This window comes from Pieris napi, chromosome Z, assembly GCF_905475465.1.
Source record: "Pieris napi chromosome Z, ilPieNapi1.2, whole genome shotgun sequence".
NCBI classification, from domain to species: domain Eukaryota; kingdom Metazoa; phylum Arthropoda; class Insecta; order Lepidoptera; family Pieridae; genus Pieris; species Pieris napi.
In genome coordinates this window covers 10675093-10692323 of record NC_062259.1, presented here as the reverse complement: position 1 = coordinate 10692323, position 17231 = coordinate 10675093, and the positions used below count along the sequence as shown (strand labels likewise).

At 34.3% G+C, this 17231-nt stretch overlaps 1 protein-coding gene across 3 annotated transcripts in view; it reads left to right on the top strand.

Moving 5' to 3' along the window:
* Positions 1 to 5257: 5257 nt before the first annotated feature.
* LOC125062300 (ankyrin repeat domain-containing protein SOWAHC) overlaps positions 5258 to 17231 on the top strand; it is a 70594-nt gene continuing 58620 nt past the window's right edge. For all 3 annotated transcript variants that reach the window (XM_047668114.1, XM_047668115.1, XM_047668113.1), the window contains exons 1-2: positions 5258 to 5512; positions 5821 to 6431. In XM_047668114.1, the coding sequence (XP_047524070.1) occupies positions 5386 to 5512; positions 5821 to 6431 (738 nt within the window). In that variant the 5' untranslated portion in view covers positions 5258 to 5385. The remainder of the gene's footprint in view (positions 5513 to 5820; positions 6432 to 17231) is intronic.

The following is a 17231-nucleotide window of genomic DNA, read 5'->3' as shown; positions in this document are numbered from 1 at the left end:
GTGCGTGGTCTCTGCAAGGCAAAACGCCCTCTGCGTCGCGCCGCCTCGCGTCCCTCCCTCTCTAGCCTCTCTGATGCGCATCACTCTGTCCCTCTCTATCGGTTTGGTGCCTCACGCCTCCCATGGGCGGCAGCGATTTCCCGCCGTCAGCGGCCGCAACATGGCCGTACCTCCGCTAATCGCTCACCAACGTATGACCATCACCATCTTCACCAACATGATGAAGGTTCATCAGGAGCTTTTCAATACCGCAATAAAATCTCCGCATCTTCTAGAATTTCATAAAAAAAGTTTCTGAGAAAGTTCTTGAATGTTTTTTATGAACACAACTGACAATTTTCCAATGATTTTAAATAACTATGTGTTTCAAAATTATTTAATAATAACTGTTTATAAAGCGTTATTAAGAAAGAAATATTCAATATGAATCAAACATCATAATATTATTATCACATTTCTTAGTGGTAGTACATTCTCAGCCCCGAGGTCGTGTGTTCGAGTTTCTGTCTCCGTTTTAACGATAAATGAAAACAACGCAAAGAACTAGCAGACAACTTATTCTTATTGCATTTGGCGAGTCGATTTTTGAACCTTTCATACCACATTTCAACAACCATAAAGGCTGAAGAATCATGACGATAGATGAAAGCTATGTGGGAAAGATATTGAAGCTTTTTAAACAATAGAGAATTTATCTATAACCAATAGTCAAGCAGTAATACATTATCCTTGTTTGAAATTTCTCAAAACGCTTATTATAGTATATGTATACCTAAAACACACGTGATCCATTTCAATGAATTACCTGCGATGTGTTTCCTGCAATAATTTGGTCATAGCTGAATGTTCTCTTTATTTGCTGCCTTCCTCTGTATAGGAACTATTAAATGCTTTTTCCCCTATCTCTTCTATAAAACTGTAGTACATTCCTTACACTTTATGACATCATCGAAGTTCATAAGAATCCCTTACATTTTTCAAAATTTATAGCATACGCTAATCAGACATAATATAAAATCCTAATGGTGAAAGGATGTATGAAATTTTTAGATTTTTCTACTTTTTTATATATAAAATTTTTTTTTTAATAATAAGTTATATTTTCGTAAGCGAGCAGTGTTGGCCTAGTGGCTTCAGTGTGTGACTTTCATACCCGAGGTCGTAGGTTCGATCCCCGGCTGTGCACCAATGGACTTTCTGTGTGCGCATTTAACATTCGCTCGAACGGTGAAGGAAATATCGTGAGGAAACCGACATGTCTTAGACCCAAAAGTCGATGGCGTGTGTCAGGCACCTACTTGCCTATTAGATTTAAAAATGATCATGAAACAGATTCAGAAATCTGAGGCCAAGACCTAAAGAGGTTGCCACTGATTGATATATTTTCGTAATCCAAATAGGTTTAGAAATATGTTGTATTACGTAAATTTAATTATAAGTAACTAAATATATGAATAAATTCTGAGCTAATCAATAACTAATTAGTATTTTGTATTGAACGTATAAAAAATTAATTAATTCCGGTTAATATGGTCCGGGGTTCCCCTCAGTAATGTTAAATTGAGTAGGTAACTTTGATAATACAAATTTATTCCATGTTCATTAAATGAATTGGTAATGAGCGTAATTTTATGTCATCCCTTTCAAAAGATATTTTTTAATATTATTAAGATAATCTATTCTTATTTTTTTTAATGATTCGAGGTGACATCGTCTGTAGCGCTGCAATCTTTTAGAACTAAGAGGAGTAATTGTAGTAGTAACACAAATGTTTTGAGCTATCAAAAACATGAAATATTCTTTCAAACTGTTAGAAGTGGCTCAAAGCCATATTTGTATAGACAATTTATTACATGAGTAACTTATTCACCAACAGACGTCAAAAATTAAGGGAAAACGTGAAATTCGTGAGTTCACAAATATGAAAGATTTAATTTATGCAGTATTTACAGTAGTCTTAACCTATATTGTAATAATAATAAGCCATTGATAAATAGAAAATTAAAACAAATTTTACCAAAGTTTGGTCCACTGCCACAGAGATTAATGCTGGCATCCTCGCTTAATTTCGATACTTACTCGTTGAGAGAAGAAAGTTCTGTGATCACCGGTACTGCCCAGGAACCAATTTAAACCTTTAATTAGCGCCTGCGCACGTGAACCCCACAGCCCATGACTCTATACTCCAAAAGGAACAAAATCAAAGTTAGAAAAGTAATTTCATCCTGATATTTGTGTCGTATACAAATATTTGATAAAACTTGAAGCATGTGCTTAGGTGGGGGTAAAAAAACTATTTTAATGCTCCAAATTATGCTATAATTAATTTAAAAAAAACAAACTAATTAATCTTATTACCTTTTAAGGTTTTCAGATATCTGTATCTGTTTCGTGATATTTTCTAACAGGCAAGTAGGTGATCAGCCTTCTGTACCTGCCAGAGTAATAGAAGGTAAGCTTTAGGTGCAATATTCCTCCAATTTTCATCATATACGGAAAATATCTTAAATTTTACTTTACCCAGCAGTGTTGTCCTTCTGGCTTCAGCGTGTGACTCTCATCCCGAGTTTGTAGATTCGATCCCGTGCTGTGCACCAAAGGACTTTCTTTCTATGTACGCATTTTACAATCGCTCGAACGGTGAAAGGCAAAAGAGTCGACGGCATGTGTCAAGCACAGGAGGCTGATCACCTACTATTAGATTGTGAAATGATCTCGAAACAGATTGAGAAATCTGAGGCCCAGACCTAAAAACCTTCACTTTACCATGTTTTGTTTGACAAAACATACTTATTTCCAAGTACAGTAGGGTACGTACCTATTTATAACGATTTTAGATAATTTCTTTGCTCCACATAAATTAGAAAAATGTGCGTAAAAATTATTAACTATTAAAGGTATTTAAATGAATGATATGTTATTTATTTGAAATATCAATTAATTCTGTGGAATTAATATTAAAATTGCCGGTTTTCCAAGTCATCTGTGCACTATTTTCTATGGTGCTGAGGGTTTAGTCAAGATGCATTAACAGCAGTGTATGTTTCTACATACTTCTAGACTTTCTAGTCGAAAACTAAAATTGTATAAAAATTTGTCGACACGAACCTTCATTTTCTATTTTATCTTTTGAGTTCGGAATATGGTTGACTCTGTGCACCTTGTATTGTTAAAGATTATGTCTATAGGATTTTTCTTGAACTTACAATAATTAGTTCGATATTAATAAATAATATTTTTTTCTTTAACAAGTGATCAGCTTTTCGTATCGGAGATATTCGTTGAAAAATCAAGGAATATCTCCGGTTTCTAGGATTTATTGAGCACAAATGTAGAGGAAAATCTATTTGTGGATGGGAAACGTACGATCTCTGTGAAAACCTCACGCTTAACCACTACGCTAACACGTATTATTACGTGTAAATTGTTTTTTGTTGCTTTATTTGGAAGAAATATTAAAATATCCTCATTAGTATGGAAACTAATGGAATTTCTGTCTATGTGCGCATTTAACATTCGCTTGAACGGTGAAAGAAACCATCGTGAGGAAACCGGCTTGCCTTAGATCCAAAAAGTCTACGGCTTGAGCCAGACACTGGAAATACATACAAAAATCTGAGGCCCACACCTAACTCCAACTATCTCACTCCTCCTAAATAAAAAATAATGAATAAATAAAGAAAACAAACGTTTCACCTCTATTAGCAAACATTTTTACGGAATAGGCTTAGAACTATGTATGTACTTACTTTAAACGTTACCTTACCCAAATTTACCCTAAGAGGTAAGTTTGTAGGAACGTTTGGAACTATGAAGCACTTGTGAATACCTATTAATAATTTATTAATTACGCATTTGATTGTTATTAATCATTTCTTAATTTATGTTTTATTCTCAAATTAACAATAAACTTGAGAAAACATTCACAATTCTTTTGCTATACAACGATTATGTTAACGTCTCTTTGTGAAACTATCAAACCGTAGTTGCGGTAACGATGTGTTTCGGCTGTTTCAGGAAGCGAACCTATTAGTTTCTTATTAGCAAACTTTCAGGACACGTCTTACCTATGAGCAGAAACTTTTGATCCACGTTGTGGACTTCAACTTTAACAAGAATTAGACATTTAACTTTTAATTGGACGCTTGTTAGGTTCACAACTTCATTCGCTAAGTGTTTAACTATGTTATGCATTTCGGTATAATGGACTTGTTGTTCGTCTCGATAGAGCTAAACATATACCTATGTAGTCCGCAATGATTTCTACAGCATAATATAGCGCATTACATCGTGTTTAGTTATCAAAAATATAGTTTATGAAATTAAACTTACAAATGTCCCGACATTTATAATTTAAACGTACTTATAAAGGATGCGCCATCTATTACTTTTTTTCTATTTGAAAAAACAACACGCTTTTTATGAGGTAAAATCGATTTTTTTTATTGAATAATGAAGGTTGGTTTATGCCATTTACGTATGAAAAATAATATCGCTCATGTGACCAACGCGGATTCGTTTACAGGCTAACATCCGAACATAAAAATTTTCAATTACTTTTTCCAGAATCATCGGGTCTATAGCCGATAAGGTCTTGAATTGTCCGGGGAGCATTCGCATACACTTTTCGGTTCAAAAATCTACAAAGAAATTAGTCAAGAAGTGTTAAATCGCAGAGGAGAGCTCTTATGAGAGCGCTTATGGAGAGGTTGTTCATGATATTCGTGTGGATTTTCAGCCCCCCCAAAATATGAAGTGTAACAGGTAGTTACACTTCATATTTTAAACCAAAAATGGTAGAACTCTTATCACATAGTCATCAATAATTGTTTAGTGAATAGGAAAAACATATAATTTACTTATTGATAATCTACTAATCGCGCCCAACTATAAAACACATCCTCACCAACATACTAAGTAGGAAGAATTATTTATAATAAAGCGTATGATTAGTAATAACATTCAAATAAAATCATATTTATTGGGTTGAACAATATGTAAATCCAAAGATAGAAATGGACCAAATATAACGCACAAGTATGAAGAAACTCAATCTCTGTACACCTGAGACATGTTCTGTAGCATATTGGAGCAACATCATATTTTATCGAAAAGTAGGCTCTTCATTCCAGTTGTATTAACTTTAAACTTGTATAAATAAGTGTAGAACTGTGCAATTATAGAAATAATAAACGTAAAACGAAACGTAGCCCGAAGCTGTAGCTGTCAGTAATGATGACAATTGACACCATGTGGTTTTTGTAACGTTACGTTGTTTTGATTGTCGCTGAAAGTTGAACAAACTTAGTTTATCTTTAAGTAGTATTACTGTTATTTTGGTGTAGTAAAGTGATTTATGTTTAGATATTAATATAAATCATAAAAATGAATACGCCGGCCGAGTTAAGTTTCGAAGAAATATTAAAATTTATGTTGGCACATAATGGCAAGGTTACAAATCACGATCTTGTAAAACATTTTAAAGTGTTTCTAACGAACCCAAATATGAGAGGTACGTGAGTTTAGACTATCTTACATCCTAATGATTCAAGGGCATATGTAGTGTTTTAACAAACAGCATATTATATTATAAATTGTATATAAGCTCCTAGTACATAACATAACATTTTAGCGCTTTCTATATTTATTTAGATATCGTAATGGTATTACTTAAAATTTTATGTGATTTCATAACAATATAATACTAATTTTATAATGTATTTCATACCTAGAACTCTCTATTTTAACTTTACCAATAGTAGGATTAATATGACTCAAATATTTTGTAAATAAAGTTAATTTTTTTATAAATTGTTTTAGATGAAGCGAGAAATACATTTAAAAAGCATGTAAATACTTTGGCTATTATCAAACCTCAAAATAATGAGAAATGGTTGATCCTGAAAAAGAAATATTTTCCAAGTCATTCAAATGAAAATGAAAAAGAGACCAAAGCAGCTGAACCTGTGTCTCAATTGAGTGAAGAAGGTATTGAAGAAACACATGAAGAGCCTCCAGCTAGACCTCCCCTTCCATTACTTAATCAGGACTTTAATATGCTAGGATCCATTTTGCCAGCACATGAACCTATAGTTGATGAGCCCGCCTACCAAAAATCACCTGTTGTTACCCCACAAAATACATCACAAGAAAGTTTAATAGAAGATGTGCCACCAAAGGTACATCCTCGTAGAAAATCAGAAAAAAGTTTAATTGAAAAAAGTACACGAAACATTAATACGACTCCCCAAATCTCAAATAATGAAACAATAGAAATGAATGAAACACCAACTCTAACTTCTTCTCAGAGTGAAAGCATGCTTGTGGATAGTGAGCAAAAAATATCAGTAAAAGAAAGAAAACAAATGTTTAATAGAATGGCTTCTGAGAGTGATGTGTTGAAATCCAATAAGTCCGGCAACAATACTTCGGTAAGTAACTGTAATTTTTTATATCTCTCATTTGCATGGACAGATTTTGGTACATTCATGTTTCTGTTTCATAGATAATTTTTTTATTGACGTAAGTTATCCCCGTAAGTGCTTTAGTGAAACATTTCTTTTTGCCAAAATACTGTCCAGTACTTATAGTTCGGTTCTGGTTAAACTACATACTTATAGAATAATCAAGTATCTAAAACGACATTGTCTCTGAAATAAATATTAATTACAGTAGGTTGTGATACCTGAAATTTTTTGTGAATTTTAGAAACTATTTTGATTTTAGAATAATTTTAGAACATGCTTTGCTTAAGTTACATAACTTATACATACAAAACAAATATTGAAGTGACATTTACAGATAAACTATGAAATTAATTGTTAATTTTTAGATTAATATGAGAATATTAATTTCTAACTGAAAAACATTGAGCAAAAGTGTTTATATAGACTTGTTTCATTGAACTTATATTGGCTATATTAATACAATCTGTTTTGCCAAATGACATATATGAATTAAATATTTCAGATGCCATCTTATTAAGGTGTTTTCTTACCTATTATTGTTTTATGCTAAAAAGGGGCTACTTTAATTGTTCGCATATCCAAGTGATCCTTGTTTATTTTCTGTTGAGATATATGTACAAAGTAAGCCTGGTGGCTGTATGCAGCAATGGATAATAATAGTATTAATTCTACGATATATAATTATATACAGTGCCTGTATCCCATGCTTATTTTTTTCTGATACTAGAATGAACTAATTACTGATATAATAAATTTTTCCTTTTTGTGTTTAATGCAAAGTGTGCTCTACTAGGTATATCATGTAACCATATTTGCTTGTATATAGTTAGAAAAATGCTTGTAGTGAAACTTACAAGTAAATTTATTTGTAAAGCCATTGTTAGCTAACAACTCCCAGCTGTGAGAAGTATGGAGTTAAAACATATCTATGCCCTTTTAGTACCTATTGATGTGTTTACAGACTACAGTTTGCCAGGAAAGGCGAGTATTAAAACACAACCAGTAATTTCTTTTGTTAGCATTATACCTTTTTAAACGTTTAAAACTAGGTGTTTCATTATCTCTACATTGAGATTGACTTAGTATGAAACGATAACGAAAAATGTGTGCGTCAATGAATGAAAATTCTTAGCATTGTGCGATGTAAGATTCTTTATACAAGTATTTGACACAGGCGTATTTTACGTTGTAATAATATGTACTTGATAATTTCCTTGCGACAAGTTGGACTTCTAATTACAAAGTTAACAAACCGTCTCCGTGTTTCAAATAAAACGTTAAATTATTCCCCCTATTTTTAAAAGTCGAAGGGTCTAATCGGCTTTTAATTAGCACTTTCACTCACATTGTTATGTAGCATTTACTTACGTAATTATTACTTTGTACGAGGACTAATTACGAAAATTTTGGGCCTCAATGTCTAAGTAATGCGCACCTGTTTGCCGGCTGTATAAAAATATTTTCGACCCTAACAATGTGATAACGACAAGCCTCGTTATTAAATGATTTAACCAAGTGTCTGTCAAGAAAGTGTTTCATTATACTTGACTGGTATTAAATTTGTTGGGGTGCGACTTGGTGATAATCTTGTTATAATTTTGTTTTAGTATTAAAAAGTTGAGTATTACGATTTACCAATAACAAAATGTATAAGTAATAAAATAATTTTCTAAGTAATTTAAAATCTATCAGTAATTGCCTACTTCGCCGCTCTAGCTAACTGCTTTTAGCTGTTACTGGATACGTAGGAATATCTTTTTTATTAATTAACCTAGCTATAAAATTTAGTTAAATAATGTTTTGTTACATTTACTCGAAAAGTGATAGGCAAAATACACACAAAGATGTTTATAAGGGTAGGATCCAGAGTCGAGAGTTAGTAAGTACATGACTCCATGTGATAATCGTATTTATGAGAATAGTTGGCAACTATTAACAAATATGGTGGCGCGTGGCATATTCCGTTCAACCAATCAGCGCGCGCGATCCGTTTCACAATTTGACGGTTTCACTTCGATAGATTACAATCTCCCGAATAATAATAATAATAATAATAATAATAATAAAATATTTATTTGTTTTCTCTCACACAAAAAAAAAATACAGACACAAAATACAAATTTCAGCATTAACAGGCAAAATCTGTGTGAGAGACTGGCGACTGTACTAGGATACCTGTATTACAGATTGCCAGTCCCTCCGCATCCGGACCGAATGGAATTTAAGTAGGTACATCAATTTGATCGAGAAACTATTACAAATATTACAAATATACTCACATTTAAGTGGGTGTATGTGGTGGTGCATGTATGGTTTAGTGTATGTAAGTGTTAATGTATGTATGTGTTAGTGAATTTATGACTTAGTGTATATATGTCTTAGTGAAGCATATATGAGCATGGGTGATAGTGTACCTATGTACTCGTATACATAACGTGTTAGTGTTAGGTATTAGCTGAGGACTACTAACAACTTCTCAGTCCCCTCGTAGTCTAGATTTTTAAGCCATTTGACTGTAGCTTTTTTACACTCATATTTAGTAAGCGGATATATGTTGATCAACCTGTTTATCTTGTTATATAGGTGACAGCCCATAAAACCAAAAAACCTTCTTGAGAAAGCTGTGGACCAACGGGTATCTGAGGTGCAGACTTTATATTTGCATCGTTTGTTGTCATTCAAAGAAGGATCATAGCGAGTTATGGAGTGTTGTTTGAGCACAGTGTTCAGTATAAATAGTTGACGAACACTCAACACGTCAGATAAAAGATATAGATCTTTGGTAGGGTAAAAAAATGATTTTGAATAACTTACTTTCAATAACGCACGCTGAGCCCTCTCCAGTTTTATAAGATTAGTTTTACAAGCCCCTCCCCAGACAGTAACACAATAGCTTAAAACGGATTGGCAGAGGGATTGATAAACCACTTTAATTATCGATTTTTCAGCAATATTACGGAGATTCTTAAAGGTGAAGATAAGTTTCCGAGTTCGCGATAGTAGCAGGTCAATGTGGTAGTTAAAATTTAGCGTGCTATCAACAACGACACCTAGATACTTAGTATTGTTGGCAACAAAGATCTTTTGACAGTCACAAGAATCAGTATCAGAACATACATGAGCAGTTAAACCAAGGTTAGTACTAGAACCAGGAGTTTTTATATAGAACGGTATACATTTAGTTTTATTGACATTGATAGTTAGGGCATTCATTCTGAGCCATTTGTTAACAACGTCGAATCCTCTTTGAGCAATGTCGACAGTATCTTTCCAGCTATCACCATGAAACACAAGTGCAGTATCATCTGCAAATGTTATTATTTTACCATTTTGTAACTGGAGGTCACAAAGATCATTGATAAATGCCAGAAACAGTGTCGGACCTAAAACACTACCCTGTGGCACACCATAGCGTATCGGCAAATCGTCACTAACAATGTTGCCCACCCTTACTCTTTGCTGTCTATCACTCAAGTAGCTTTCAAATAGTTTAAGCTGCAAACCACGTATACCCAAAGCCTCCAATTTATCCAGCAGAATAGGACCAGCGACCGCGTCAAAAGCTTTTGCAATGTCCAAAAATACAGCTAAAATTTTATTTTTCTTATTTAGTTTTGTAACAATATGATCAGTTAATTGATGAACTGCGTCGCTTGTTGATGAACCCGGTCTGAATCCAAACTGTGAGCTGGAGAGTAGGTTATTACTTTCTAAATAATCGATGAGGCGTTTGTTAATCAATTTCTCAATGATTTTGGATAGGGTAGATAGTTTAGAAATAGGTCGGTAGTTACCGACACAATCTCTATTACCACCTTTAAAAACCGGAATTACTTCAGCTAGCTTGAATAGGTCCGGAAAGATCCCTGTAGAAAGAATCAAATTAAATATATATGTAAGTGGAGGGACTAAGATTTCATGATAACGTTTGAGAAAGGCTCCAGAAATATTATCTCTGCCCGCAGCACCGTCCTTCTTCAGTTGCAAGATAAGAGATTGAACTTCAACTTCATCAGTAGGTAGCATGACGAATGAGGACAGTGTAGGATTGATTGATGGTTTTTTATAAGAGCTATTAGAATATGATTTTTCGGCAATATCTTTCCCGATAGAAACGAAATATTTATTAATGTTGTTGACTGAGACCATCGGGTCCAGTGGAGAGACCAATTCAAGTGCAGTGCTAGTTGTATTGTTAGAGTAGGTTAGTTGTTTGATAGTGTCCCAGAGAACTTTTGTATTAGTCTTAGCAGCTTTAAGTAGGCGGTTGCTCTCATAAGTATTTTTAATATTTTTTTAAAAGTGAGTTGCAGAAATTTCTATACCTCTTGTAAGTTAACGTTAATATTTCGTTACTAGGATTTTTTCTTGATTTTTGATGTAGTTTGTCACGATGCTTTACACATCTTAGTAGACCTGCAGTCATCCAAGGCCTCTTGATCCTTTTACGATTTGGGATGGTTAAAGTTTTCGTATTTGCTTTAATTACAGTGTCAAGCGCAGTCAGAAGAAATGCTGTTGCCTCATTGGGATCAGTCATTTTATATACAAGGCTTAGATTTAAGTTCTTCATAGCATCGTCCAGAGACGGGTAATCAATCTTTTTCAGAGATGAGTATTTGTCAGTCATAGTGCTACGTTCAAGTTTCAGAATTAAAGTGTCGTGATCCGTGACTGAGGTTTCAGCAACATAACAAAAGACGCGATAAGAACATTTTAGTATTACATGGTCAAGACAAGTCCTGCCATGAGTTGGAAATATGTGGGCTGGCAATAAACCGTGAGAAGCCAACATATTCAAATACGTTGAAGAATTAACATCCTTATTGTTATCCAATATATCAATATTGATATCACCTATCAGAACTTTATGTGGACTACTAATCTCAGAAAGAAGTTTGTCAAGAGATACCAAAAACCGTTGAACATCTTTGTAACCAGGTGGTCTATATACTGCAATTAGTGTTACATTATCCTCAAGGTTAATCAGTAAACAGTTGGCATCACAAAGGTCAGGCTCGGATATAACTAATTTCAAATGTTTTTTGTAAAATACTACAACTCCTTCATTCTGTGTGAAGTTTTTCTCGGTTAGAGCAGAGTTGTATCCCTCAAGAGATGGTAAGTTACGATTATTATGCAGCCAACATTCCGTTAAGATTATTAAGTCCCAATCAGTCCTGGATCTAAACAATAAGGTTTGAAAATCAGAAAAGTTACGATTTATACTACGAATGTTTTGATGGATAATTTTTAGACACTTATTCGGGCAGTTCATAAGTCTCTGGCAGTCCTCTATGTCACAAAGAGAAGATTGTGCAACATCAAGTTTATCGATATCATTTATAATTGCATTAGTTTTATCGAATTTTATTTATTGAGTCCGCAACTATGGTAAGACAAAAAGGCACGCGGTACAGCACAACCCTACGAGGATTCCACAATCCCGGGGACAACGCCACACAAATGAGACCAACACAATACACATACACACGACACGAAAACAGACTGAGATTGTTGTTAACAGTTACATTCTTTCTATGAGTACACTTTGTATATATTGAGTGCAAGTGATGTATAATTTCAGTGAGTGTGTGAATATAGGTTAAAATAAGTGTAAGAGCAAATACAAATTCAAACGAAAATACATTATAGACTAAACGAGAACTTAACATGAAAAAATTGACTAAGGTAATTTTATTACTAGCAAGACTAAAGTAAATCAATAGAAATAAATAACAATATACAGTTAATTGGCAATATAGGTTAATGAGAAAGCAGTTACATGCAATGAGTCATGATTCCTTTGCCAGCTGAGATAAGCATTTTTCTGATTGGATTAAAATCGGTCTACCAGTCGAATCCTTACGCAAAAGTATTCTTCCATTTGAATGCCAGCACGAGTAGTTATGTTTCTTGGCAAATTGACGGGTTTCAAACATAAGTTTTCTTTGAGATGGACCTAGATGTTCGTCAATGTAAAGTGGAGTCTTTATTCCTGGCAAACCGATAGTATGAGTATTGAGCTTCTCAGAAACCGGCCTTCCTTTGTTAAAGTTTCGCAGCTTAGTCAATAAATCATTTTTAGCATTAACACTCGTAAATTCAACAACAACAGGTCTTGATACTCCTGGTCTACCCGGCAGCCGATACAAGTCACGTACAACACTCCTATTTATATCGACATCCACAGCTTTGCCGATGACAGAAAGGGTCGAGAGTAAGTTGTCAAACTTTTCGTTTTCAGAAATCGGGATATTGCGAATCTCCAGAGTTGCATCTCTTGTACGAAACTGTATATCCTGGATATGCGATTCTAAGTTTTTTATGGCATTTTTATTATTTTTTTGGTTAGTTTCAATTTCCTTTACTCTGTCATTGGTCTCCTCCTGAAACTTGTTAATAAATTCTATTCCTTTTTCTATTTCTGAGTTAGACTTCTTTATTTCCTGGAATTCAGTTTTTATATTGGATAATTCAGAAAATAATTTGTTTAAGGTGTCATTTAGAGTGGACTTCCATTCACGTAGGTTTCGTTCTTGATCCTCTCTCCATTCAGAAAGCATTTTCAGGACATCCGCTCTTAAGTCGCTACTTTCGGAACTAGAATGAGCATTCGGGGAAGAGGTCTCCATTCGTTGTCGCTTGGAGCGCGTTGTTATATTGGTGTCACCCTTGGCAATACAGCCCGCACTCGTCATCGGAGACTTCGAAAGATCAGACTCCGATCGGGAACAAGACATCACAGAGGTGTTACGAGGGGGTGAGCGTTGGATATTGGGCATATCTTCAATGAACCCAGAGTTCAATATCGCAAAGCAACAGTAGACAATCGCACCAGTTGATCGTAGCAGGTATAACAGCTTTGTAGTACCGTAGCAAATCACAAGCGTCGTAGTCTAACTTACGTCATTAGCCGAATGTGATGTAGAATTTCGACTCGCCGGCACTCAACCGTTTGGTGTAATGACAAACAACAGCGCCCACCCCACAGCCTATCCAAGAAGAGGCACGGGTTCAAAACCACAAAAGTCCAAATAGTTCAATTTAGTATTTTAATTTAAGATTTTAAATTTAAATTTCTCACAAAACTCAACACAGTGGACACGTCCAAGCGCTTCCGCGGTCCGGAGGGGAGAGGGATACGTTAAATTGTAAGCAGTGCGTTGAGGTTCACAATCTCGCGAGATAGATTACAATCTAACGGTGTTTACAATTTTACGGTGACATATAGGTACAACTGGAGCCTTCGAACGGCCAGCCAGTGGAGCATGAGCCGCACCTTCCTTTCTTGACAAATCTTACCTTATCTTATGAATGAGGGGTGTAGAGTTTACTATCTTGATATTCATACGTTGGTTTATAAAACACATTGTGAAGCTCTTCAACGTTGTAACAGAAGTGATAATTATATATCATTTGTTTGTGGTCCTATAGTCTCTTATTATCGAAATAGCCTTGTTATTTATTATATAAAATTTACTCCTGTTTGCAAGTCCCACTTTATAATTATGTAATTACTGTAATCGAAGTACAAGATCATCAGTAAGATGGTACATTACGTAGAGTTCGGTAAATAGCCAACGGCGTAACCGAGAACACAATGTAAGATTGTTTATTGTATATAAAGATACGAAACACGGTTCATATTAAACTGGTCATTCGATTTGATTCTTAGAGTTGGCATATATAATACACACTTGATAGGGAACTGTTAAATTGTATTAAATATAGTATTACTGACACAAAGGTTTTTATGTATAAGGGAGCGTTCAAGTATTACGTAACGAATTTTTTGGGGGGCGATTCTTTTTGTAAAACGTTACGATGATATGAGTCGATTTTTAATATTATTTTCGACTTTCCAGTACTTTACAGCACATAATGGTAACTTTTAGCTATAAAGAGTCACTGCGTGGTCACAAAACGTTTTACTATTGGGTACAAAAAAACGTTACGGCGCGTTACACGAAGGGGGGGGGGGGGGGGGGGGGGTGTCCAATAATCTCCAAAAGTTGCAAGAATGTCAATATGTAAGTGATACAGCGAGCCCCTGTCCAGTACTTAGACCTCTGGATTCGCTATGTGCGCTAGAAACACTTGCTAAAGTTGTGAGGGAACGAAAACTTTAGCCTTAAAAATCGACTCATATCATGCATAAGGAAATAATGTAGGCAATATTTGCCGTATTGCGGAGTTCCAAATATATAATCCAAATATTCCATTGTCAGCGAATGAATATTTCTAACCAACCGTTTAATAATAAAACTTTGGTTGCTCTTCGGGTAAAATTGCCGACACCTGGCGAGGCTAATTGAATTGTAAAACCTCCATTGACCCTTTAGCGGTCATAATGATGTAAATCTGATTATTATCGATATTAATTTTTTCTTGATCGCGCCAGGATATCGGTTGAACGCAACAGCCTGGGGATACAACGGCGAACCGGCAGTGTTAAATTATCGCCATTTTTCCATAACTAATTTTGGTAAATTCAATTCCTAACTATTTCTAAGTAAAACATTAACCAAGAAAGTGATATTTTTATATTGATATTAGTGGGTCATTTGGAGTGCGCCGGCGCTAATAGAACATAAAAAATCCACTTATTCTGAGGGGAGTTTGGCACATTTCTGTTAGTTTCTTGTATACGGCAAAATTGGAAAAAAAAATCTTTCGCTTGGCACCGAACCTAAAACCCGTGGTTTGATCATTGATTACTATAACTTTTGTTATAACTTCTTATATATAAAATTCTCGTGTCACAATGTTAGTTACCATACTCCTCCGAAACGGCTTGATCGATTTTTATCAAATTTTATATGCATATTCAGTAGGTCTGAGAATCGGCTACTATCTATTTTGCATACCCCTAAGTGATAAGGGGTGTGCACTCCAAAAATTTTTTTTATATTTTTTGTTAATTTTTTTTTGTTTTTATTTTTTTATGATACAGCATCCAAAAATACATACAACCCCCAATTTTCACCCCTCTGCGATAAACCCCTATTTTGTATTATAGTAGATAGTTATTTTTATTGAACTAAAAAATGTTTCCTAGAAATAATATACATGGCTTTTGGGAACATTAGTTTTCATCAACACTTTTACTACTGATAATTTCAAGTACTGGTAAAATGAATGTTAATTCATTTTCAACGTTTAGATTTGGTTATAGTTATTTCGGCAGCTTTAAAGCTGAAACCGATTTCCAAATACACAATTATTGAATGGAATTGGCACTCCCTTATAAATTGTCGATTTAAGCTGACGTCATCTTACGATGTAACGCAAATTAGTAGTTTATGATATCATAAATTGGAATTAAAATTACATAAAAACAAACGCAAAATTATAATCGGAATCCATTGAAGTTATGGGCTAAACCTGCATCTAAAAAAGCAGATAAAAACATTGTTTGAATACTATAGGACGTTATTAATTTGTTAAAGGCGTGAAATGGATCCCGATGGGCACATTAAAAAAATCCGAATAGGGTACCATTAGGACGAAAAACCGCTTCAATTCATATGAATAAGCCAACCCCAGCGAGGACACGACACGAGAAACAAAAGGTTCCTAATGACTAATATTAGGTCGGTTTGTGTACGCCTCCGCAAACTTTAATGGATTTCACAATTGTCATGTATTTTAACATTGTTCTAAAATTGTCTCCATGAGTTATAGACCAGTGCAGATAGCCTTTAAAATAAATAAAAAGTGAAAAAAATTACAGTAGGATGAAACCCATTAGAAAAGGAGGGGAATATGATCAAAATGAAAGGAAAAATAAATTACGGTCGATCTGAGGTCGGGAAGGGTAGGGGGGGAGGTTTAAGGGTAAAAAACGGTTTATCTCGATTTCCGGCAAAACTAAAAGTCCTATCGAAGAAAGTTAAATGGCAAAGTTGTAGGTAATAAAAAGATCTAAAACTTTTGTATTCACACATTTTTCACATCACCCCAAAATTTACGTGAAAAATTAAAAAAACCAAGTTTTTGGTTTTTTATTTTTATCTTTAACAAAAATATTTTTTATTTAACGAAATTTGGTGAAAACTTACCTTTCTATGTCCCAAATACACTGTAATTTATTTGATTAAAAATATTTATTTGTTCACCTTATTTTGTATTAATATCGAAAAAACACCCTAATTTTCAATCGAAAATTCTGACGTCAAAATTTAAGCTTTTTTCAAAAAGTTGGTGTGCTTTCAGTTCGTTGAAATCTCTTCTTTCCTATGGTAAAAAAATATATATATGTTACCATAGTAAATCTTCTCAGAATACGCAAAAAATCGTATGCAGTAACGCCCAGACCTGTCATCCACTTCCTTACACGGATTTTGTCTCGAACTCTGCGATTGGCCAAATGATAAACACGGATTTGAAAATTATTAGATAACATAATCATTTACATAATTTGTAGATATCGATTCTTTAATGGTAGTATCGTGTTTGTTAATCATTAGTACAATACCAATTAGCGAGTTGTCTGCCTACTGACAGATTAAACGTGACGTTTCAACTGATGCGGAAACTAGTAAATTATACACGAACAATTCGTTTCTCACTTATATGCCACATTGCCACCCGTTCTGTTAAGATCCTGCGGCATAAATCAACACTGAAATAGATCGCCGACGCGCTCTTCCGCTCGTCAATTGAAATTCTTAAAAATTAATCTACAAAGAATTTACAAAAGTAAAGCGCGCTATAAAAGGATACTTTAATCCCGCACGACTTACACGTTTAACTCTTTAT